The 25,616-nt window shown below is 39.9% G+C and overlaps 2 protein-coding genes across 3 annotated transcripts in view; both read right to left on the reverse strand.

Annotated features, from left to right (window-relative positions):
* The window catches only part of SRGAP1 (SLIT-ROBO Rho GTPase activating protein 1), a 255,335-nt gene that overhangs the window by 148,256 nt on the left and 81,463 nt on the right, over window positions 1-25,616 (reverse strand). The window lies entirely within an intron of this gene.
* On the reverse strand, window positions 8,761-9,545 carry LOC139005401 (small ubiquitin-related modifier 2). The gene has a single exon (XM_070407650.1). It carries the CDS (start codon window positions 9,447-9,449, stop codon window positions 9,162-9,164), a length of 288 nt encoding a protein of 95 aa, XP_070263751.1. The 5' UTR covers window positions 9,450-9,545; the 3' UTR covers window positions 8,761-9,161.

Raw genomic sequence — 25,616 nt, forward strand, 5'->3', positions numbered from 1 at the left:
GATCAATGATTGCAGTTTATCTACGCCACAGGAAAGGCCAGTTTAAGAAAGTACAGATCTGAAAGATTCACTAGACTGCTTTTATTTGGAATGCACAAGAGGCAGGATGTCATTAACTTCCCCGTAATTAAGCAAGGACATTTAAGACCATATTAGTAGATTGATTTTTACTAAAGGAAAAGGACAGTGTGTGGAAATCATTGATCTGTACAGAGTACAAAGATTTACATTTTAGAATGGCTGCGGTACTGACAACGGTTCCAGGCATTCTCTAAACATTGACCTTCTGTCCTGATCTAATTCTACATGAAGTCTCATGGAGTAAATACAAAATCTAGCATGTTCTTCTCTGAATAGGTTTTAAGAATGAAAAGCTTTTAAAGTAGTTTAAATCTTTTGTACTGAAGTAATTGCAAATTGAAGCTTTTTCAAATAAAGGCTGTTTCCTTTATTGCAGTAATTACAATTTGAAAGTGTGTACTGGAATACAGTTTAACCTCACAAGCAATTCACCATTGGCAAATAACAGGAGAATATTTACAGAGTTCCTACTGGGTTCCAGATGCTGGGACAAGCACTTGATATATCTTAGCTCATTTCATTCTTACAGCAATGCAATCCCATTTTGCAGTGTCTCCATAACATAGATGAGAAAACTGAAACACAGAGAGATTATTTTGTCCAAAGTTATATAATTAGTAAGTACTAAAGCTTGAATTCCTATTTAGGTGTGCCTGACTCTAAAGCCCATGATACAAAATTATAATGCTCAACAATTACAAAGAGAGTAACAACGGAAAGCAAGCCAAGTGATCCAGGCCGAGCCTTCTAGTAATTTGTTAGAATGCTATATATTGTGTAACTACTGATGTATCAAATAAAAGTTTAAGTGTCTAGCATCATCTAGAAAAGCAATGATGGTATTTCTACCATTTAACGTAAAAAAAAAAAAAAAAAAAAAAAAAAGTCAAAAGAATCACCACCACCCCCAAAAAAAGATTCAAAAAAAAAATTTTTTTTTTTTTTAACTATCTAAGTGCTAATGTCAATTCCTTAGTATTTCCTGAATGTCATGATGCTATGGCTTTAAGAGAAGCTATAATTAGGTCAACTGCTTTTGTTTTAAAATCATTATTGTACTATTGCTATTATGTTATAACTATTGTAACACTTGGAACCATACAGGTTACAAATTAGTGCCTCAAAAGCAAAGATCATGTCTCTAAATTTTCACATAGCACATGATATTCAATAGCTATCTCTGATAAATGTTTGCTTCAGTAAAGATACTGAGTTATCAAAATGCTTAGTTATGCATATATGGACTTAGGACCCAAATTTGCTATTCCATAAAATGCTTTTCCTTTCCCCTCTCCCATCACTACCTCTTCATCCTTTGCTCCATGTGGTCCTTGGCCATCCAGCCCTACAAGGTTTCTCCCATACACAATGTCCTATTTGGTCAACAGTGGAAAAAGAACTCCAGTTACGTGCACTGAATATCATAATGGTTTAAACATCTCTCAATCAAAGGCATATTTTATATGTCTACTTCTACCATAAGAGAAGACCCTAATCTAGGAAGACAACACAGGAAACACCAATTATTTCATTTCACTTTCTTTAGACTTCTATTGTACACTTTGGCAACTTCATATCTTATTTAACTTCATACAGTTCAATAAATGAGAGCTCCAATAACCTCTGGCTCCAAGTGAGCTAAAACCCTGGCTCAGGAGCGGACAGTAGGATCCCAGAAAGTAGTTTAATTAGCCACGTTTCCTCAGCTTTCACCGCACAATGGAGAATCACAACACAGTCTAGAGCCCAGAATACATACCTTCTAGGCTTTAGCCCACAAAATCCTTGACCAGATGGCAATTTAAAAAATCAACCATGAATACAATATATACATATAATCCAGTTATGTATTTAATCAATTTATATGTAATCAATTTTTATATATAAGTAATGTGTATATATCTATATTTTAAGATTTTTTTCAGGCCTAAGCCAATACTGAACATCAACCAGTTTTGTTTAAATGTCAGAAATATTAATTCTCTTCTTTGTTATTTTATCTTTTCAAAGTACAAAAGAAAAATGTTTAATTTGATATACAATCCATGTATTAATAATAATATCCTATGTATTCTATTTTATCCTCGGGTCTGGGCCAAACTCTATAATAAAAGTGTATTTCTAGTCCCGCATCCAACTTTTACCCACATAATCTAAAAAAAATTGAATTTCACAATGTTCATTCAATAATGTCCACTCAGCAAGTGAACAATGAGGACCAAAATGCTTACACTACTCACCTGACAAACATTTACTGAGCATCTTCCAGGTGTTGGGCTCTGGACAGACAAATATAATCACATTGTCTTTTTGCCCTCAGACCCTCCTGGTCTACAGGCGTGAAGACAAGTAACTTATTTTTTTAAATGATCATCACTTACAACGGAATGTATAGGTCCTATAATTGAAGCATGAAGCAAGTGCTGTGAGAATAACACATAAGAAGGAACAACAAATTCTGCCCAGGTAAATCAGGGAAGACTCTGAGGGGACACTGGAGGGAGCAGCTAAGTAGGAATATGCCAAGTTGGGCAAAAAGGGTAGTTTGTGCAAAGGCCCAGGGGTATGATTATCTGCAGAGTTCAGGGCATTACATGAATGTCAGTTTTTTACTTTCTGCAGGGTGATAAATTAAGCAGGGGCTGGGCCATTATTAGAAAATTTAAAATTAAACATTCTATAAGATAAGGATACTATCTTTATTCAGCTCTCTATTTGATTATTATAAGGAATGTTTCAGTCCTATATAATAAAAGCCTAATATGCTAAGAGTCCAGTCGTCCATTCAACCAATCAAAGCATAATATGCTAAGGATATGCTAAGGCCACTCAACTGCTCGCTATGATGTGCACTGACCACCAGGGGGCAGACGCTCTGGTAGGTTATCTTACTGCTGGGGTCCGGCCAATCGGGACAAGCGAGATGGGCCGGACAAGCCCTGGAGCCCTCTTGCGGTCCCTCCCTGGCTGGACAACCTCCCACAACCCTCCCTGGCCCTGATCGTGCACCGGTGGGGTCCCTCAGCCTGGCCTGTGCCCTCTCACAATCCCAGACCCCTCAGGAGATGTCGGATAGCTGGTTTCGGCCCGATCCCACAGGCCAGGCCGAGGGACCTCACTGGTGCACGAATTCGTGCACCGGACCTCTAGTTTATTTAATAAGTTAAAAACAAAAGCATATTATCCACAGAAAAGATAGCTGTAGACCTATGTTCTAACTGATGACATTATCAGGAAATGACATTTCCTGCCAAATTTTGACAATAGATTTTAAAAAAACCTGTTTTATGCTAATTTAGATAAGAGAAGGCAGAGTCAGCTATATTTAATAGAATACTGAGGATATGAGATGGAAGTACCACAATGTCATCAGACCACCTTTTATTTTACTAAAATTAGAAGTAACTTTTAAAGTGGCTTAAAATTACAAATCATTTAAAACACCTGCCTTGTACCATTCTTATTTATTTTGGTCCATTCACCTTGCAATTTACTTTGAAAAGCTACACTTCTTAAAAGATAGTATATCTTTTAATCTTTACAACAAAGTGGTTAAAAAGGAATCAGGTGAAAATGCTAGCATTTTCTAATCTTATACTTCATTATAAACTCTTTTTAAAAAAATATACATTTTCATTGATTTCAGAGAGGAAAGAAGAGGGGGAGAAAGATAGAACATCAATGATGACAAAGACTCATTGATTGGCTGCTTCCTGCATGCCCCACACTAGGGATCAAACCTGCAACCTGGGCATGTGCCCTGACTGGGAATGGAACCGTGACCTCCTAGTTCATAAGTCGATGCTCAACCACTGAGCCACGCCAGCCAGGACATTATGAACTCTTTATGGGACCTAAATACAAAATCAGCTTTATTGCCTGGCCAGGTGGCTCAGTGGTTGAATGTCAACCAATGAACCAGGAAGTCATGGTTCCATTCCCCTTCAGGGCACATGCTGGGGTTTTGGGCTCTATCCCCAGTAGGGGGCATGCAGGAGACATGCAATGATTCTCTCTCATCAATATTTCTCTCTCTTTCCCTCTTCCTTCCTCTCTAAAAATCAATAAAAACATATTTTAAAAACACTATCTGCTTTATTGCCTCTGCCACGCCTACTCCTATACCTAGCTGCTCTTCTCTGGAACAGATTCTTTTTTACACATGATCAGATGCACAAACAGCTCTAGTACATGGTAGAGAACTACATCTTAGCTTTCCCCCTCCCCTAATTATGCAGCCACAACTGGAACACAAACTTTTTATTTTTTATTTTATTAATTCTAACCCAAGGAGTAAAGATTTTTTTTTTCCATTGATGATTTTAAGGAGAGTAGAAGGCAACGGGAAGGGAGGAAGGGAAGAAGGGAAAGAGAGAGAGAGGGAGAGGGAGAGACACATCGACTGGTTGCTTCCCGCAGGAACACCAACGGGGGTGGGGGGTGGGGGGGTGGTTAGAGGAGGGGAGCATCGAACCTACAACCCAGGTAAGTGCCCTTGACCAAGAATCCAACCCGAGACCCTCTAGTTCACAGGCAGACACTTTAATCACTAAGCCACGCAGGCCAGGGTTGAACACTGGCTTTTAATTGAATCTTTCTCCTGCCAGCTTTCTGCCCACACTGTGTACCCACTCTGTTAAGAAGGCGATAGGCCAATAGACTGTGGGAAAGAGGGAAGGTGGGAGCAAGAATAGGGTAAAGGGAAATACAGCTTGATGAGAAAAGCAAGAGCAATAAGAAAGGGAAAAGGAGGGATATGTGAGGAAAGGGGGCAGGTGAAGGAAATAAAACCCATGTACAGTAAGTGACGAAGGTCTTCAGGAAGTCACTGAATCAGATTTGGGCACCGGGGGGTGTGGGAATGCTTTGGTCTACTCGCGCTTGTCTTCAGGCTCTTAGATCGTTGAAGGGCACATTCTGCTTTTTAACAAAGTCCAGACATCAGCCTTCAGGCCTGGGCCAGCATGAAAAAAAAAATTTCAAGAACAACAGAAAGCACAATTTCTTTTTCTTATTAGAACCAAAGTATAGGTTGCTCAAAATTATAAGATTCCCCCACCCCTACCCCACCCTTTAGAAATCTAAATTGGTCATAAATGTGTAACTTCAATTTTAATGGAATTTGCTTCTTTCACAGCACCCTAATTCCATGTAGTTCTGAGACTAAACAGTAGAAATCCTTTGTTTTCAGTCTATTTTCATGGTTAGATGTTGCATGCAGCTCCTCCAGCATTTTAATTATTTTGGCACCTCCAGGGTAGAGTGGAAAGGTTACTAAAAACAGGTAGAGTCCCCCAAAACTCTTTGCACCATCTTCCTTCTCTGTAAAAACGAGCCCAATTCAACAGGACCAAAAGCTTTCCACATCAGCCCACAGTACAGTTTTTCCCCTTTGAAGTTTAGATGTTCCTGGCGGGCACCCACACTCCTCGCAGGCACAGCTGACGGTCTCTTGGCTGCCGGCATTCAGAACGCTGCTGAATGGATGCCATTGAGCCTCTGCCACTCCCCTGGCTCCTTCTCCAGCACAGGTGCCAAGTGACCCTGAGCCTAGGCAGGCAACGGTCGGCAGGCATGCCGGCCCGGGCTCCTGGACCAGAGCTCTACCGAACGCCGCTGGGAAGCACAGGAGGAGAATATTGTTGTCGTCTTCACTCTGGTTACAGGGTTGGCTGGCTGGGATCATCCCAGAGGCAGAGCGCTCTGCCCGAATCCAATGAAGCACTTTATATTATTCAACAGTCCCCTCCTGAGGTTGCCACAATAGCTACTTATAGTCTTATCTTCAGACGTGCATATGAGCATTATATCGAGAGTAAATTCAAATGCCCTCCGAGGCCAGACGAGCCCCGTGAGTGAATGAAGCAGGGAATAAAAGAATAAAAGAACAAGGGACAATAATGTCTCCACTGAAGTCAATGACTTCTAGCCCCCAAGCTCCAGTTCACGGTTACTATGTAGGAAGCCTGGTGTAATTATGACAAAACTGATTTTTTTTTTAAATAGGCAAGTCAGAAATCTGGATAATTTGGGTAATCTCCAAATTTTTTTAGTATCAGCAACTAAGTAAGATAAAACACTGAAACAAAATTGAGATCAATGATAATTTGGGGGGGGCTCATGAATGAGGCAGCAATATAAATAGTGTGTGGGAAAACAATCAAAGTTACTTTAGGTGAGCCCTGACCGGTTTGGCTCAGTGGATAGAGCGTCGGCCTACGGACTGAAGGGTCCCAGGTTCGATTCCAGTCAAGGGCATGTACCTTAGCTGCGGGCACATCCCCAGTGGGGGGTGTGCAGGAGGCAGCTGATCAATGTTTCTCTCTCATCAATGTTTCTGACTCTCTCCTTCTCCCTTCCTCTCTGTAAAAAAATCAATAAAATATATTTTTTAAAAAGTTACTTAAGGTGACATATTTAGTGAGTAATATTATTTCCTGGCTTTTAAAAAAATATCCTCACCAGAGGATATGTTTTTATTGATTTTCAGAGAAAGGGAGAAAGAGGAGGGCGGGGAGATACAGAAACATTGATCAGCTGCTTCCTATATACACCCTGATTGTAAATCAAACCCACAACCTGGATATGTGCCTGACTGGGAATCAAGAGAGCAACCTTTTGGTGTCTGGTATGACATTCCAACCAACTGAGGCACCCAGCCAGGGCTAGTTCCTGGCTTTTAACTGAACTTATTTGTAACCTGGATGCCAATGGCTTGACTTATTCTAAACATCTCATACCAACTTTCTCGGAATTGAAAATAACAGTTTTACCTCCTCACCATTCTCTCCTGGACTCGCACTAAATCTGGAAGATGATCTGAAGCCCCATCTCATTGGACCGGTTTCTCAAAAATGAGAACTGTTCATGCTGACTCGAGGAATCAGAAGAGCACTCTGCTCCCAGTGCAGTACCAGTCCCGTCAGCCAGCTCTGCTACCGACAGCTCCACAGCGTAGTCTGTGGTTCCTATGCTCTCCTCTTGGGACACATGTTAGAGACACGGACGAATCACAGAATCTCAAATCTACCATAAGCGTTAGGCATCATTTAGTCCTATCTGCTGTCTGGTGGTCACAGTGCCCAAGCCCATGCCTGCCCGGAGTTCACTATCTCTCTCCCAAGAGCAGCCTCTGTTCCCATCAGGCAACTCCAACCCTTAAAAAAGTCTCCTTGAACTGAAACAAGAACTTATCCATTGCTTCAACAAAAATGTATCAAATGCCAGCACTGTGACTCATGCTAATTGCTTTTCTATAAAGGTGAATAAACAGGAACATCCCTCCCCCTCTGCAAAGAAGTCACAAATACTTTTTAAATTAAATAGCAAACTTCCAAAAGAGTACTTTGTATGAGTAAGTGCACTCAAGAGACTGGACAAAGCCAACCAATCAAAAAGCCCAGGATACACGGCAACTCATGAGAAGTAAATACAGAATTACTTCATAGTTATGGGAAAGCAGTTATGAATACTCAAATGTGAAACTTCCTTCAAAACTAACCTAAGAACGTTTCCTAATCACTATGGGAACCAAAGGCCAGAAGGAAAGCAGTTGCCAAGTTCATTACCCACAACAAAAGAAACAGACTTACCCACCCATAACCTCCACACTTGGAGTGGTATAAAACCAGGTTTCAGTATCACCACCTGTTTTCATTCAATAACTGTATTGATAACTGTATCCTAAGCATAAAGCAAGAAAAAGATATTCAACCAAAACCATCCCCATTGTCCCCCACCCCCAAGTTTGCCCAATTAAGAGTGATTTGAGGAAGAAAAAAAAGGGGGGCAGTATATGGTAGTTAAGGTTTGCATGGCAGCTCACAGATTATAGGACTTGGCCCAATGCCAACGTGGGCATAAACTTTGTGGATAGCTTTGTTTCTTCAGCTGAGCATAGGTGACAATTTTCTCTGTTGCTATGATCAAGATTTTGTTTTCCATTGAAAAAACTAATCTTCATTCAGTTGTTATGAGGATTAAATTAGATAATGCACTTAAGAAATTTAAATAGAGCCTCACATAGAAAATGGAACCTATTGTTATTCGCATTATTATTATTACATCTATTGGTCCTAAAACATCTTCACACATTTCTCAAGAACCCATACTTTGCGAGTTCTAATGCACTGTAGATTCCACTTGGGGTGCTGATTATGCCTATTAAAAATGAACTTTTATTTTCTCCATCATTCAGGCAAACACTCATTTCAGAAGCTTAGAAAAGTAGAAAAAAGGAGGAAAATTCAACCATCTAGGGAACACATCTGTTAATATGGTGCTATTCCCTTTTTAAAAAAACATGAGTGATTTTTTAAAATTTAAAAATAACGATTTATTGCTACAAAAACAGACATACATGTAAATGATAAAATGTTAGAAAATGTAATTTTAAAAAAACTTGATTTTCTATCACCAAGTGAGTAATATTAGTAACCTTTTGTTGTATATCCTTCCAAATATTTCATTTTTTTTTTTTTTCATTTTAAACAAGAAGTTTATTTAAACAACAAGACACTTGACTTGAAGGGAAAACTATCTAGGATTCATTTTTTTAGAGTAATTTATCCCTACTTAAAGACAGATTGCCCTACATGTAACAGCTACGTACAAAAAAGTTATAAAATTGTCCTTGGTTTTACAATGATAAATGAAAAACATTAAAATTCTCCAATCAAACAAGGTATGCAAGAATTTTTATGTTGTTCTTTTTTTGTTAAACAGTGAGAGCAAAATAACTTACTGGAATATAAAGATAAGAGCTGGATGAGCATGCCACTAATGGAGAAAGGGGGTGTTTTCACAGAACCAGTATTTTTTCCCCATCCCATCTCCATTTGATGTAGATCAAAACATACCATTGGCCATTTAGTTAAAAAAAAAAAAAAAATGCAAATGCTTGTGCACATACATCCGTTACTTTATGTACAATAAAAGAATGGGGGAGGGGAAAATGAAAGAATAGAGAAAACTATACTGTAGTAGTCAGATGTGTTGAAACCAAATTGCAGTTTTCTAATTGAGAATGTCTTCTTGGTCTGGAGGAACAGAGTTCTGGAGTAAAGTAGCAGGTTCCCTTTTTAGTAGACCCCTCCTGTCTGCTGCTGGAACACATCAATTGTATCTTCATCCTCCATTTCCAACTGTGCAGGTGTGTCTGTTTCATTGATTGGCTGCCCGTCAAATCGGAATCTGATCTGCCTCATTGACAAACCCTGTCGTTCACAATAGGCTTTCATTAGTTTACTAAGTGGTGTATGCCTCTTAATCTTAAACTGCACCACAGAACCATCCTGCCCCGCCACCTTCAAATTAATATGATCGTTGTTCTCAGTCTTGACTCCTTCCTTGGGCTTTTCGTCGGCCATGGCGAGCGCCGGAGTCTCCTCAGCTGCCGCTTCACAAAAGAGGTACCAGGTCCGCACCAAACGAGCACACAAGCAGCACCAGGAGCGGCAGAAGAAGGAGGCCTCCAAATATTTCATTAATAGGTAAAGCTCTCTAGGTTATCTCCATTTCGATTTTCCAACCCCTACTGCCTTACTCACGTGCTGTTTTGGGTACAGAGCCTGCAACTCCACCTGTGCACAGGTAGACATTTGAGAGCATCAATAACCACCATCATTGGTCCTAAGGGCCAAGCTCTTTATTAGATTATCTGTAATCTTTACGACAGTCCAACATTTACATTCCAACATCCCTATTTTGCAAATGAGAAAACTAAGATTCAAAAAGACTGGGTGACTAGTCCAAGGCCACAAAGCACTAACAGCACTAGGTCTCAATCCACCTTTGCTGTTTGCCTTTTTGACTTTGCCGAAACCTGTATCTTCTCCCTTTGTACCAGTCTGAAGCAAGATTCCAGCTTCTAGCCAAACCGGTTTGGCTCAGTGGATAGAGCGTCGGCCTGTGGACTGAAAGGTCCCAGGTTTGATTCCGGTCAAGGGCATGTACCTTGGTTGTGGGCACATCCCCAGTAGGAGGAGTGCAGGAGGCAGCTGGTCGATGTTTCTCTCTATCCCTCTCCCTTCCTCTCTGTAAAAAAAAAAATCAATAAGATGTATTTTTTAAAAAAAGATTACAGATTCTATATATGAAAACAATTAAAGGAGCTCAGTCGATCCAAAATAGTATGATTTTCATTTTACAAAAGGACAAAGTACTCGAAGTTAAACAGTGACGAAGGATAGAGATGGGCCTTAAACACAGTTATGTTAGATGAGAGGACACCAGCATTTTAAAAAATGCAGAGATAACCAACTCTTCTGCTAGGAAATGTTTAAATTTAGAATTTGCTGGATTTTAGGTAAAATAAACACAAGTGATCAAGCCATCCACAAGTAATCACCAGTAAGCTGTGCTGGGGTGTAATTCAAAGAGGAAAAACCACAGTGTAACTTTCCCTGGGGTTTAACAATCCTGTTTATCGGGCTGGTGGGAAGGGAAGGATAAACTGGGAAGTGCAGTCACTAAATACCTACGTGACCCTGGGCAAGTCACTGACCCTCTTCTGGGCTCAAGTGACTTCATCATTAAAACAGGTGTAATAAATACCTGCCCTCAGGGACTTGACTCACACTACTGTCGGAAGGGTGAAGGGATGAGTGACAAAGGGCTTAGAAAATTAAATTTTCCATTCATAGGTAAGAGAGCTAATAAAAGTAATGACATCTATAATAATAATGTTTTCCTATAGCTAAATTTGATTGTGTATTAGGTCAGGTACCATTCTGTTTTATATGAATTAACTCATTTGCTTCTCATACCAATTCTGTTACGTATTATTATTATTACCTCAATTTTAGAGATGAGTAAACTGAGGCAAAAAACAGGTTAAGAACTAGCCCATGGCCACTTGGCCAGTAAGTGAAGCTAGGTTCTGAACCCAGGCAGTCTGGCTCCAGTCCATGAAAGAAGGTCCCTGGAATTCTTTAGTTCCTCTTCTATCAGCTCCAACCCCCCCTTTGCCTGTCCCTCCCGGGGAAAAAACATACCAAAATATATATTCTACTGTGTCAGAAACTTTTGCTGTTTCCAATTATATGATTTTCTTTATAAAGCAAAAAAATAATCTTGAAGCTATTCTGACAGACCTATTGATTTTTTTAAAACACACAATTTGATCTTTTTCTGCAATGTTATTTTAGGCATACCAGGTAATTTCATACGAAAAAAAAAATTTTATATGGTTTTTAAATTGATTTCAGAGAGGGAGAGGGAGAGAGATAGAAACATCAATGATGAAAGAGAATCATCAATCGGCTGCCTCCTGCACACCCACCACTGGGGATGGAGCCCAAAACTCAGGTATGTGCCCTGACCAGGAATAGAACCGTGAACTCAACCATGCTCAACCACTGAGTCACAGTGACCAGGCCGGAAAAAAAATTTGGAAAGGTTTACAATTGTTTCAAATACCCAATACAGTGGGACCTTGACGTATGAGTGTCCCGACTAACGAGTTTTTTGAGATACCAGCTGTCTCTCGGCTGATTTTTTGCATTGAGTTGATAGAGTAATTTGAGTTAACGAGCTCCTTAACGAGCTCGGACTCGGAACGAATTAAACTCGTAAGTCAAGGCCCCACTGTACTATTTTAATGAGATAGTTCTCATTAAAACTTTCCCCAATAGTCCTGAAAAATTATTCTACCTTTCTCTAAAAGGGAGGACACTTGCTACGTTAAATGTTCAGTTTTGGGGAAAACCTAAAAAGAAGAAAGTATACAATGGAGATAAAATTCTGCAGTAGATAAGAGTCATCTTTCAAAGAATTTCATTAATCTAGTAAACAGTACAATGTCTGGTTAACCCTCTACACTAGTGGTTCCTATGAAGTTAAATATCATATGAGACAGACATTGGTCTGTGGCTGTTGGTGAACGTAGTCCTCCCACACATTTTATTTTCTCTTTGAGGTATCTCACACAAATGGTATGCCCAAACTGTGGATAAGTACTGTCAGAAAGCAAGCAGGTAGAAGCAGAATATGAGCCACAAGTGTAGGCCACATATGTATTTTTAAATTTTCTCATCTACTTATATAAAAACCATAGGTGGTGTTCATCACGACCACAACCACCGAGACCAAGCAGAAGGAAGTCAGTCCTGCAGGGGTTGTTTTGGCAACAGCTGTGCCCTCCCCCGAGCTGTTTCCCAGAGCTGTTTCCTGTAAGGGTGGAGTTTGAGGCAGGAACCCGCCCTGGGAGCTTGGAGGCATTATCTTTCTAAAGTGTGCTGCACTAGCAAGGCAGAAAAGAGAATGAAAGCCAGGTCTGGGTGGGACACTGCTTCTCTGAGACAGCGACCACGCCCACAGCCATGCCTTTATTTTATAGCAGATGCTACGAGGCAAAGTAAGGGTGTGACCAAAATGTTTACAACATTCTCCTGGGTTTCAATCCTACTCAACTACATGCACCTGGGGCCACGTGTTCGGACCATAGGTTCAAGCTTACAATTACAGCTGTTGGCTATAATTGTGCTGGGAGGGCCCTGCCCTCCAAGCTGGGACTTGCATGTGGCAATGAGAGGACTGTGCCCTCTCATCAGTCAAAGGCTTGAACCTGTCCAAAACACTCTAGCGGCTTCCCATAATAAAGTTTTAATTCTGTTTCTTTGTTACTGATGTTGTGGCCCCACCCCATAACAAAGAAACAATTTCTGGAGGATGAGGCCCAGGAATCAGGATTTAAAAAGATTCCCAGGTGATTCTAATGTGCAGCCAAGGTTGAGAACCACTCCTATAGATAATATTAAAAATATATCTAAATGTGCAATTCTTTGTCCAAAAGATGAGCATGTTCAAAAATTAAATGAAGAAAATTTGGATATACTCGATGGAGATTTTCACACATATTTGAGTGATGATTCTATTGATTCCACAGATGATGCTGAAAAGGAAAATTTTCCCATCAAATTTCTTAATAGTATTACTCCTTCAGGAATGCCGTGTCATAACTTAAAATTGAAAGTGGGTGCAATCGTCATGCTATTGAGAAATCTCAATAGTAAATGGGGTCTTTGTAATGGTACCAGATTTATTATCAAAAGATTATGACCTAACATTATCCAAGCTGAAGTATTAACAGGATCTGCAGAGGGAGAGGCTGTTCTGATTCCAAGAATTAATTTGTCCCCATCTGACACTGGCCTCCCATTTAAATTGATTTGACGACAGTTTCCCATGATACCAGCATTTGTGATGACTATTAATAAATTACAAGGACAAACTCTAGACAAAGTAGGCATATTCCTACCTGAACCCCTTTTTTCACATGGTCAGTTATATGTTGCTTTCTCTCAAGTTTGAAGAGCATGTGATGTTACAGTTAAAGTTCTAAGTACTTCATCACAAGGGAAATTAGTCAAGCACTCTGAAAGTGTTTTCACTCTTAATGTGGTGTACAGGGAGATATTAGAATAAGTTTAATCACTTTATCAGTCATTGTTTGCATCACTGTTGTTTTTATATCATGTTTTTGTTGTTTTCATATCATGTTTTTGTCGTTTTTATATCATGCCTCTGTTGTTGCTATATCCTTTTGTTACTGTTTATTAATAAATTAATATATTATTTTCATATACATTTTACTAATTTCCTTTCCTCTCTCACACTTCTATTATAGAGAAAGGGCAAATAGCAATATTAAAATATCTCTGCTAATTAATTCCCTTTTTTAAAAAATATATTTTATTGTATTTTTCAGAGAGGAAGGGAGAGGGATAAAGAGTTAGAAACATCAATGAGAGAGAAACATCGATCAGCTGCCTCCTGCACACTCCCCACTGGGGATGTGCCCACAACCAAGGGATATGCCCTTGACCAGAATCGAACCCGGGACCCTTGAGTCCGCAGGCTGATGCTCTATCCACTGAGCCAAACCGGTTAGGGCAATTAATTCCCTTTTGATGTGCACAAATTTCGTGCACCAGGCTACTAGTAGTTAAAGAAACAGAAAAAGGTAAAATTAACTTTAAAATATATTTATTTAACCTAACATATCAACATATTGTAATTTCAACATGTAATCAATATTTAAAATAATGAGATATTTTGCAATTGCTTGTATGAAGTCTTCAAATCTGGTGGGCATTATACAGGAGGACAAAGGAAGCTGCTCACAGGAAGGAAAGAGTAGAGTGAAAAGAAAGAAGCCTAAAACCAGCTGGTGGTGGTGGGCAAGGAGAAAGGATGGAGGGTAAGTATTAAGGAGGTAGAACACACAGAACCTGCAGAGGGAACCTTGCCTCAGGAGATGCTGGTGGGAAGGACAAGGTGAGTGAGAACTTGAGAGCTCACCTCTTGGATGTCCAATTGATGATTTAGAGCAGTGGTTCTCAATCTTCCTAATGCCTCGACCCTTTAATACAGTTCCTCATGTTGTGGTGACCCCCAATTTCATTGTTACAAATTGAACATAATTAAAGCATAGTGATTAATCACAAAAACAATATGTAATTATATATGTGTTTTCCAATGGTCTTAGGCGACCCCTGTGAAAGGGTCGTTTGACCCCCAAAGGGGTCGCGACCCACAGGTTGAGAACCGCTGGTTTAGAGTATCGGTGTCATATTCCTGTCTGTCAGTTACCCTCAACCAGTGGTCGGCAAACTACGGCTCTCGAGCCACATGCGGCAATTTGGCCCCTTGAGTGTGGCCACGAAGTTTCAATCACACTGTACGTGTGCGCCCGCACGTGGTATTTTGTGGAAGAGCCACACTCCAGGGGCCGCAGTTTGCCGACCACTGCCCTAAACTGATTCCACTAATGGACCACACCATGAGGGCATTTTTGACAATCTGAGATGTTATACAAAAGCTGACCCAGCAGACACGACCGCACTGTAGAGAACTTTCATCAGTTGATCAAAGGTGTAGATGTAAACATTGTTCAAGAAGGCAAGAGGGTCAGTCTGGCTCCAGAGGTTTTGTTTTGTTTTGTTTTTTGTTTTTGTCATTTTAACCTAATGCCATGGTATGTTCATCAGGGTTCTGGAGTTTTGAAAAGATGTAGCTTACAAGTTTCAAAGCCAGATGGTAAATTTGATGGATTCATCTGAATACATATAGTGATTAAGCCTGTGTGGGCTTTGATATCTCACAGACCTGGGTTCAAATAATGCCTTTGCCACGAAATACTAATTTAAATAATACCCCATTTTTATGTCCAGCATAATAGAGCTAGTCAATAAAGGTAATTATTATTAACTGAAATCCTTGTTTGGAAGAATCATAATCAGAAAAACATACTGTTTATTATTAATAAATCTAATAAGGCTCCCCTCAACATTTAAACATACACCCCCACACACAAGTAGGAATTTCAAATCTGGAAAGAAACACATCTTCAGCAAATCCTACTAAAATAACTATGGACAATCTAATGACATGGATTTAAATCTTCAGGATAAATGCCAACTGAACTGAATTTCCTTAGTTTCCATCCCAGCTTTAAATGACCCATCAGGCTTCACTACTAGTTAAGGAACACAGTAAAACTCACACCGAGCTTTATCAATGATCTTGGCATCAGTACCAAACGAATACATATGTAGCTGATTAGATTTTGGTAATCAGAACTTATTTGCCCAATCATAATTTCAGAAACTTGTTTCTCTGGAAATATGCAGTAAACATTTTCTGGAACCAGCTATGGGATTAGGATAGATGGTATCTGGTATTCTGGCACAGATGAAATTAAACAGGTTGCTTCACATTACATTTTGGGTTTGCTAGGGTCATGTTTTGCAAAGTAATCCCCATTCTCCGGTAATGAAAAATGTTCAGTCTTATAATTGACAGATGTCTTGTAATTGAAGATGGTCCACCTAAAATATAATACACTTATTTACATTACCTTCCTGGGGCAAGACATTTCACTTATACCAAGACAGCAATTACCCACCTTCACAAAATGTTGTAGATAAATGGACAACTTCATGAATAGATACACCATTAATATAATACACAGGGAAAGAAAGAGACTAGGGACGAGAAGTCAGAGCTTAGATATACAAAATTATTAAAAATCAACAATCTCTTGATAAGGCCTATCTACAGTAAGGTGTGGTGTGTGGCGTTTAGTAGATTCAAATTCCTAGCTGTGCTTTTCAAAAAGGTAACACATGCAGAAATCAGGTAAGCAACTTGCAATACAGGTTACCAAGGTAACACAATTGGGCCAAGCAGCCTCCTATGTGCAAACCCTACTTACCAAGGAAAGCAATTACATGCTAATCTTCACTGTCCATCAACAGTATTTTAAAAATGATATCCTCTGGACTCTACTTCACCTTATTAAGCACTCAGTGAAGTTGCTCATAAAGTCAGGTCACTCACCAAGGACGATCCATCATAGTTAATGGGCACTGCAAAACCCAGCCTGCAATGCTTAACAGACCATCTCATCACCAAGAGCAAGCGTGGGATAATGCAGCCTTCTGGTGAGGAGGGCTCCGATTCCCTGGTCTGCAGGGGAGTTAGAGGGGAGTGATGGGGAGTGAACCGAGGCACCAATCAAGACAGCGGAGCTTGTCTGCACCGAGGGAAGGTGGCACTGAGCACTGAGGACGGGGCAAGCATAACTTTCTGGGGGCTTTTCAAAGCTTCTGAGAAGGAATCGAAGGGTTGTCATAGCTTTAGCTGCCACTTGCCTTACCTCTACCGAGCATTTTCTGAACCACTGTAGTGACATTTTGGGAAAACTTAGTCCCCATACCGTCCTGGCATAAATTTGGAGCTATTAAGGGAAGGCAGGCTCTAAAGCAGCGGTTCTCAACCTGTGGGTCGCGACCCCTTTGGGAGTCGAACGACCCTTTCACAGGGGTCGCCTAAGACCATCGGAAAACACATATATAATTACATATTGTTTTTGTGATTAATCACTATGCTTTAATTATGTTCAATTTGTAACAATGAAAATACATCCTGCATATCAGATATTTACATTACGATTCCTAACAGTAGCAACATTACAGTTATGAAGTAGCAACGAAAATAATTTTATGGTTGGGGGTCACCACAACATGAGGAACTGTATTCAAGGGTCGCGGCATTAGGAAGGTTGAGAACCACTGCTCTAAAGACTTCAAGCAGGTATACTCAGAGACTGCGGCTCGGCATCCTCCCTCCTGAGGCTGCACCCTCATTGCTGTTGGGGCAGCGTCTGTTGGTGCCATCCCCTTTGTCCTCTTGGGGGTTCACACTGGCCCCTGTGTTTATTATTTTCCAAGAATCAGTGTCTGCTGAGTCATGTAGAATGGAGATGCAATTCCAACTAAGAAACCATTTCTGGAGATTTTGTTACATCACATGTCTCATTCAGGATTAAATCCTGCATAGCTCCCCCAGTAAACCTTCCAGAAAAAAAGTGATGTGAGGAAAAAGAACATGAATTGTCCAATATAGAACACGAAGAAGCCAGCAGACAAGCAACAAAGAAAAGCAGACGGTACTGCAGCCCGGCCCTCCCCGCCCGTTTGTTTTACCTCACACCCATATGCTCACTCTCAGTTCCCATATGGCTTTTCTTTCTCAACATGAGACTGGGGGTGGGGTGGAGGCAGGAATGAGCACAGATCTACTTTGTTTCTACACAAGTTAGCACAGACTCTCAGTATCTTAGAACACAGTAGAGTGAGAAGCCAGGAGAGGTGTGGGCCCTGCCCGGCTGTGGTATGCCCTAGGTCTGCCTCCTCCTTCACCTGAGGGTCCGGTTCTTCTGGACATTCTATCACAGCCACAGTCACGGGCTCTCCATGGGCATTGTCTCCTGTGCACGTGCTTTCCTGCCTGAGGTCTAAACCTGAGCAGCAGACTGACACGCTTGAGTCTGCCAATAAGGAAGAAGCCCAGAGAAGCCACCAGGGCCTGCTCCCTACCTAGACCAGTTGGGGGAACAGTGGGGACCCTGGCCTATCGCTCCTGTTTCATCTGGCTGCTTTTGCTTAGCTTGTTTTCCAAGTTCGTCCATGTGATTGCAGGTACCAATACTTCATTCCTTTTTATTTCCAATAATATTTCATAGTATGAATACACATTTTATTTGTCCATTCATCAGTTGGTGGATACATGCATTGCTTTTACTTTTGGGTTATTCTGAATAATGCTGCTATGAACAGCTGAAGGCACAATATTTTGCCAGATCCCATTATCATTGAGGCTTTGAACTCCAGGCAGCTGGCTACCTGCTGAAACAATAGTTAGGCCATGGGCTCCCACCATTACCTAACTGGTCCAGGTAAGGAGCAGGCCACAGTGACTTTTCTGGGCAAAAGTAGATTTACAGTTGTGAGTGTGCAAACACAGAGTTTATTCTGGTATTATTATTATTTATTATTATATTATTTATTTCTATTATTTGATGTCTTCATAGTATTATTATTTTATAACCTTACTTATGATTTATCCTTTAGGTAATAATGGCTGGTAATTTAAACAAGGACCAAAGAAAGTGAAAAACCTGCTTTTCCCCACCCTTGCATTATATGATTCCATTCACATGAATTGTCCAATATAGGCAAATCTATAAGACAAAGTAGATTAAGGGTTACTTGGGGCTACGGGTGGCGGTAGTAAGAATCAGAAATGATGACAAATGGGTACAGTATTTCTTTTAGGGATGATGAAAATGTGTAGTGATGGTTACATAACTCCAAATATACTAAAAACCAATGAATTATACACTGTAAATGGTGAAGTGTATGGTACAGAAATTCTATCTCAATATAGCTGTTATAAAAAAAAAAGTATGCCTTGTTAATGGATCCTCAAAAGGCAAATTTATATTCTATCAATTAAGGGAGACTGCCCATAGCCTGGGGTAGATGGTAGGAGGTCTCTTACATTTTTGTTCTTTCGGGAAATTTTTTTTAACTTTACTTTTTAGAGCAGTTTTAAGTTCACAGCAAAATTGAACAGAAGGAAGAGACAGTTCCTATATCCCCTTACCCTCATGCATGCCCAGCCTCCCCCATTATCAACTTCACTCATCAGAGTGGTACAGTGGTTAGAATCGATGAACCTACACTGACATAATGATGCAAAGTCCATAGTTTACAATAGGGTTCACGCTTAGTGTGTACATTCTATGGGTTTGACAAATGTGGAGTGGCATGTATCCACCATTATACTATCATACAGAGTATTTTCACTGCCCTAAAAATACTCTGTGCTCTGCCTATTCATCCTTCTCCTGACTCAACCCCTGGTCCCCACTGATTTTTTAACTCCATAGTTTTGCCTTTCTAGAATGTTATAGTTGAATTCATACAGTACATAGCCTTTTTAGATTGGCTTCTTCACTTAGCAATATGCATTTAAGGTTCCTCCATGTCTTTACATAGCTCGATAGCTCATTTCTTTTTAGTGCTGAGTAGTAAATATTCCATTGTCTGGATGTACCATAGTTTATTTATCCATTCCCCTACATCTTACAAAGAATTTTAACAACTGAATTTTCTGGTATTCAAGAGTGATTTCTGATTAATTTTGTCTATAGTTAAACATTTATTATCAAACACTTCAAAGCATATCGCATGTTTGCAAAATATACTATTTTTAGTGGTTCCCATTTCTTACAAACCTAGGTTGCCTAAGAATATGAATCATTCCTATGTCATGCAAATGGGGCTAACAGACATCAGTAACTTGTCACAGTCATGCCACACCATCAAGGGCTCAGTCATAACAAACCCCAAAGCACACGTTCCCTTTTGGGGAGAGTTTTTAAAGAAGCCACTATCTTAGCTTGTCCTCTGCCTTCTTTAGATGGAGAATAAAAAGTTCTTTCAGGGCAGGGATTTATAATTAGCACTGCACACCTTCAAAGAATTTTAAATAAACGGATCCAGGTAAACTAACAGTCACCAAAAGAAGTGCATTTGCTAGTATTCTATTCTCGGGGGTTTTTTCTCTTGCCCCAACTCAGATGACGTTATTTTAACACCAATACTCAATTTCAGGTATCTCTTCAACAACAACAAAACCAACATGCAGAATTGACATCCTTTCTACCAACTGATCTGATTTTACTTCTCAATTAAGTTACATTTTAACTTATTCAATTCAGTAGGCATTCCTTAAGTCCCTTAGAGCAGAATATGGGCATTAAAGTCTAGCTAAGGTGTTTAGAAAGAAGGGGAAAAGGAAGGAAGAAAAAGTACTAACATTTGTAGACACTTGACATATAGCATCTCACGTATTAAAACAACCCTGGAGGTAGTTACTATACTCACTTTAGAGATCAAAAGAATCAAGGCACCAAGGGGATCAGTACCCAGATCCTTTTCTGCATGAGACACATGGGTTAGCAGCTGCCCCTCCCCACTCCCAGTTGCATGTGATGTAGTTGGCTAAATCACACATAAACTACAAAAAAATAAAAATAAAAATCTGGATCTACTAAATAAAGGTATGTTCTATTTTTAAAACATAAAATGTTTTCATAATTTCTATAAATAGTTACACAACTTATCAGTTATTGAGTCCAACAAAGAACCCCTCCAAAAGCCTTTAAATGAGAAAATTAGGAGCTAAAGTGTCTGTAATGTTAAGGAAGTTCATCTTCATACCATCAGTATAAACATTCTGAAAGTCAGGCTAAAAAAAAATATTAAATCCCAATAAAATGAAGAGGCATGGTGAAGCTTTCTTTTTAAGTTTAATCTGGTTTTGTAAACAAAATGTACACATGCTCTTAAAAATATCTGCCCAAATTGGAGCAAGATGACTCTATGGATTCTGATAAATAGAACTGTTTTTCGGGTCAGGTTCACTGCTGTGGCTGCTGGGGCGTATTATTAAGCCAGCACACAAGGTGAGGGCAGTGGTTAAACCAGCTCTAAATGGTATGGCCTGGTCCATTCACAAACATGAATTAAATACTGTGTGTCAGGTACTAGACAACATACCTGAGATAAAAATAAGAATGGGGTTATTCCAGGCTCCTCCCTGATCTCTAGGGGCTCACCTACTTAAAAAACAACAACAACAACAACAACAACAACAACAAAACACAGTAGATCATTGTCGTACAGTAGGTTTAAGTAGGTGACAGCAACAAACAGGAAGGGTCAGAAAACACAGATGTGAGGCACCTACTGCAGACTCAGATGATGGGGATGCATGATAGGCAGGTAGGTCATTCTAGAGGAGATGATTCGGTGTAAAGAATATTCAGGAGTGCTGTTGGGTAGGGAATGGGGGTGGGAAAGGGTTTTGAGCAGAATCTCAATGGGCGAGACATGTGGCTCATAGCGCTGGGCTGGAGGTCAAGGATGCATTAGAAGAAAGTACTAAAAATAGTCACCAGCCCCAACCTGATAGTTGACCTCGCCATGGAAACCTCACTGGAGCCTCACTAAGTCAGAACATAACTGGCACTCTTAAAAACTCTCTCCATGAGTCCTGGCCAGGTGGCTCAATTGGTTGACGTATCATCCCATACACCGAAAGGACGTGGGTTCCATCCCCCATTGGGGTGCCTACGGCAGGCAACCGATTGATGTTTCTCTCTCTCTCCCTCCCTCTCGCTCTTTCAAATCAGTAAGCAGGTCCTTGTTTTGTTTTGTTTGTTTTGTTTTTAAAATAAACCCTCCCCCATGAAAAAAAATCAGGAATGACGATCTTCTAAGATACATACCCACCACTTCAAGAAAGTGCCTGTACCAGCCAACAGTCTAACACATCAGCTAGTTTATCTGGTCATCGAGCAGACGTACTCATGCTACCAACACAACAGAGGAACATGCCTCTATATCAATGTTTTGCACATTACGTGTGTGACCCATTAGTAGGTCATGAAATCAATTCTGTGAGTCATGATGAAAATTTTTAAGACAAAAAAAAAAATATAAAGAGCCAAAAAATATTCAGAAATGGTTCACTGTTTGAAATGATAAATCCCGGGTAAGGCTTCCAACACATTTCAAATGTTTCTCCTACATTCAAAGAATGTCAAGTAATTCTAGGGAACGTGAAGGTTTGTGCTGCTTTTATCACCACTTCACTGGAAAACTCAAAGACTTTAGCAAAGATGGTGAGCCTTGGGCTGAAGGAAGGACATGGAGGGCTTCAAAAGGAGAACCCTTTTTTGAGACTAACAGGAGGCTCCTCCAAAGTACCGCCTGCTGTGAGCTGGTGACAGGGACACTGGAGGAATCATGAGCTGTACATTAAAGCCATTAACATGCAAGGAAACAAAGGTGGGACCCAATGAAAGTCAAGAAGAAGTGGATAGAGCATCGGCCTGGGGACTGAAGGGTCCCAGGTTCGATTCCGGTCAAGGGCATGTACCTTGGTTGCAGGCACATCCCCAGTGGGGGGTGTGCAGGAGGCAGCTGATCAATGTTTCTCTCTCATCACTGATGTTTCTATCTCTCTCCCTCTCCCTTCCTTTCTGAAATCAATAAAAAATATATTTGAGGGGAAAAAACATTAAAAAAATAAAGAATAAATCTTTCAGGATGAGGATTACAAAGTAGAAATAACCGTCTAGTTCTTTTCTGAGTTTTTGAGGACCTAAAAACATCTCTCTCTGATACCTGAAGATGCTTTCAAAAAAGGTAAGTAGGGGCTCAGGGCAAACAGACAGAAGGGAGGAAGGTAGGTGGAGGGCTTTCTTTCTTTCCTCCTTTGAGAAGATATGTCTCTCTCTCATAGGAAGTTTATTCACATTCTAGCCAGCTGCAAAACAGGGTTGAGAGCCAAGTTCCTATTGCCAAAGTTCACTCTTCAAACCGGCAGCCTGAGGTCTGATAACCAGTTAAAATGCTCAACACAATCACTGCCTTTTGGTGGGAAACAGAGGCTCCATTGTTTAAAGATACATTTTCAAGTTTAACTCTTCTAGAATTATGAAATTCAAAACAAGAGCTATTAGGTGCAATCAGTATCAGAGTGAAGGGGATTTTTTTTGGTGTGTGTTAGTTTGGATTCCTTCTTCTTTTTCCCCCCAAAGAATAATTGGGTTACTCTGGTAATGGTCAGAAAAATAAACTGTCAGTAACTATGAGTACTTTACACACTGTAAACTGTTTCAAAGTCATAAAATTCCGTGTATGTGATCCATCATATTTCTAAAATATGGTATATCCTTTCAAATGAAAATACCTGATCCAAGACTCTAGGTTTCCTAAAAACCAATGGCAAAAACCACCGACCCAGCAACTATCATAGAATTATTATTTACAAAAGTGGAAATGAAAAAAACATTCTCTATTTGTACCAAAGATATATTCTCTTAGTTGGTATTAAATATGTATTTGTGGAAATTGCATAAATTATGTTCATTTATTCATTCAATAAACACATGCAAAATGCCTGTCATTATCAGGGAGATACTGTGGGTATACAAAAATAAATACAACAGCTTGTATATTCAGTGGCTACAATCTTGTGGAAAATATGAAACAGAAACAGATAAGAAAAAAATAAAACACAGTGTAATGAGTGCCCTAAGGTATAAGATCACAGATATGAGAAGCAAAGGCATTTGGATTGGATCAAGGGTAGGAATGGGCTACCCCTAGAGAGAGATGATCTGTGGGAGACACTAACCTACCTGCTGGTTAGATAAACCTTATTCTGAGGGTAATGAGGAGCCAGTGATAGTTTTTGTCATGAGAACAACTAACACCATGACTAGAGATGTCCTTTAGGAAAATTTTTCCCAGTTCATGACAGAAAGAGGAAGAGACAGGGAGAAAAGAATAGTTAAGAAACTAGTCTACTCAGAGGGGAGGTGGGAAGGGACTGAGTGAAAAGGTGAAGGGAATAAACCATAAAAACAAAACAAAAGAAAACAAAACAAAAAAGCCCAGCCAGCGTGGCTCAGTGATTGAGCGTTGACCTATGAACCAGGAGGTCATGGTTCGATTCCTGGTCAGGACACATGCCCGGGTTGCAGTGTTGATCCCCAGTGTGGGGCATGCAGGAGGCAGGCGATCAATGATTCTCTCTCATCATTGTTGTTTCTATCTCTTCCTCTCCCTTCCTCTCTGAAATCAAAAAATATATATATATATTTTTAAAACCACAAAGAAAACCTCATGACAGAAAACAGTATGGTTATTACCAGAGGGAAATGGGGGTGGGGGAGGCAGGAGAGGGTAAAGAGGGGATTAATGGTGGTGGAAAGAGACGTGGGGTAGAGAACACACAATACAATATATGGACAATGTGTTATAGAATTGTATACATTAAACCTATATAATTTTATTAACCAATGTCACTCTAATAAAGTCAATAAAAAAAAAGAAAAAGAAGCTAATCCACTCATCTGAACTAGAGGTGATTATGGCCAAAATTAGGATGGTGCCCTGGCTGGGTGTCTCAGTTGGTTGGAGCATCGTCCCATGCACCAAAAGACTGCAGGTTTGATTCCTGGTCAGGGCACATACCTAGGTTGTGGGTTTGATCCCTGGTCAGGGTGTGTGCAGGAGGCAACCGACGGATGGAGATAATGGTAACTAGTAGTTCTTGGTTTTACATTAGGAAGACCTCCATCTCATTATGCAATTTAGAGCAAAATGAACCAAGTAGTACTTTCAGTTGAAATGACTCCTTATATTGCTACGGCAACATCTACAGAATCAAGTAGAAAAACCATTATCATCTTAATAGATGCAGAAAAAAAATCATTTGACAAAATTCAAAGCCATTCATTATAAAACTCTTAGCAATTCGTTTTTTGAAAAAAATCTTCAATGGGTAAAGAAAAATCTTTTCAACAAATACTGCTGGAACAACAAGTATCTACTTACAAAAAAACTTAAGCCCTTAACACCATAAACCAAATTACATCACAACAGGCCTGAGGCTTCGATGTGAGAGCTAAAAACATACAACTTTTAAAAGAAAACAAGAGAAAAACTTTAGTGACTCTGGGTTAAGGAAATGCCAATTAAAACCACTATTAAATACCACTACACACTTGGCTGGCTAAAACTGAAAAGACCCACAATACCAAGTGTCAGTGATGATGTAGAGCAAATGCAACTCTTGTAAACTGCTGGGTAAGACTGCACAGTGGTGCCATGATTTTGGAAAATGGTTTGATGGTTTCTTATAAAGTCAAACACAGCCCTACCATGTGATCCAGCCATTCCATTCCTAAGTACCCAAACAAGTGAAAGCGGCTGTCCACATAACAACGTGTACACAAATGTTCATGGCATATTTATTTGTAGTCAAAAGTGGAAACAATTAAATGTCCATCAACAAGGTCAGTGGAAGAACAATGGAATACTACTCCACAATAAGAAGAAAGTAACTACTGACATACACAACAGCATGGATGAATCCCAAAATGATTATGCCAAGAGAAAAAAGTCAGACCCCCTTCAAAAAAAAAAGCTGCATAATTTCATTTATATAAAACTCTAGAAAATTCAAACTAATCTAGCGACAGAAAGCAGATCAGTGGTTGCCTGGAGCAGGTGAAGCTAGGAGGGATACCAAAGGAAGAATTACAAAGGAGCATGACAAAATTTAGGGGTGGTTCACTATCTTAATAATGTCATAGGCATGCAAGA

The sequence above is a fragment of the Myotis yumanensis genome, unplaced genomic scaffold (genome assembly GCF_028538775.1).
Source record: "Myotis yumanensis isolate MYYU_CA2020_CCGP unplaced genomic scaffold, mMyoYum1.0.hap1 SCAF_3, whole genome shotgun sequence".
NCBI classification, from domain to species: Eukaryota; Metazoa; Chordata; class Mammalia; order Chiroptera; family Vespertilionidae; genus Myotis; species Myotis yumanensis.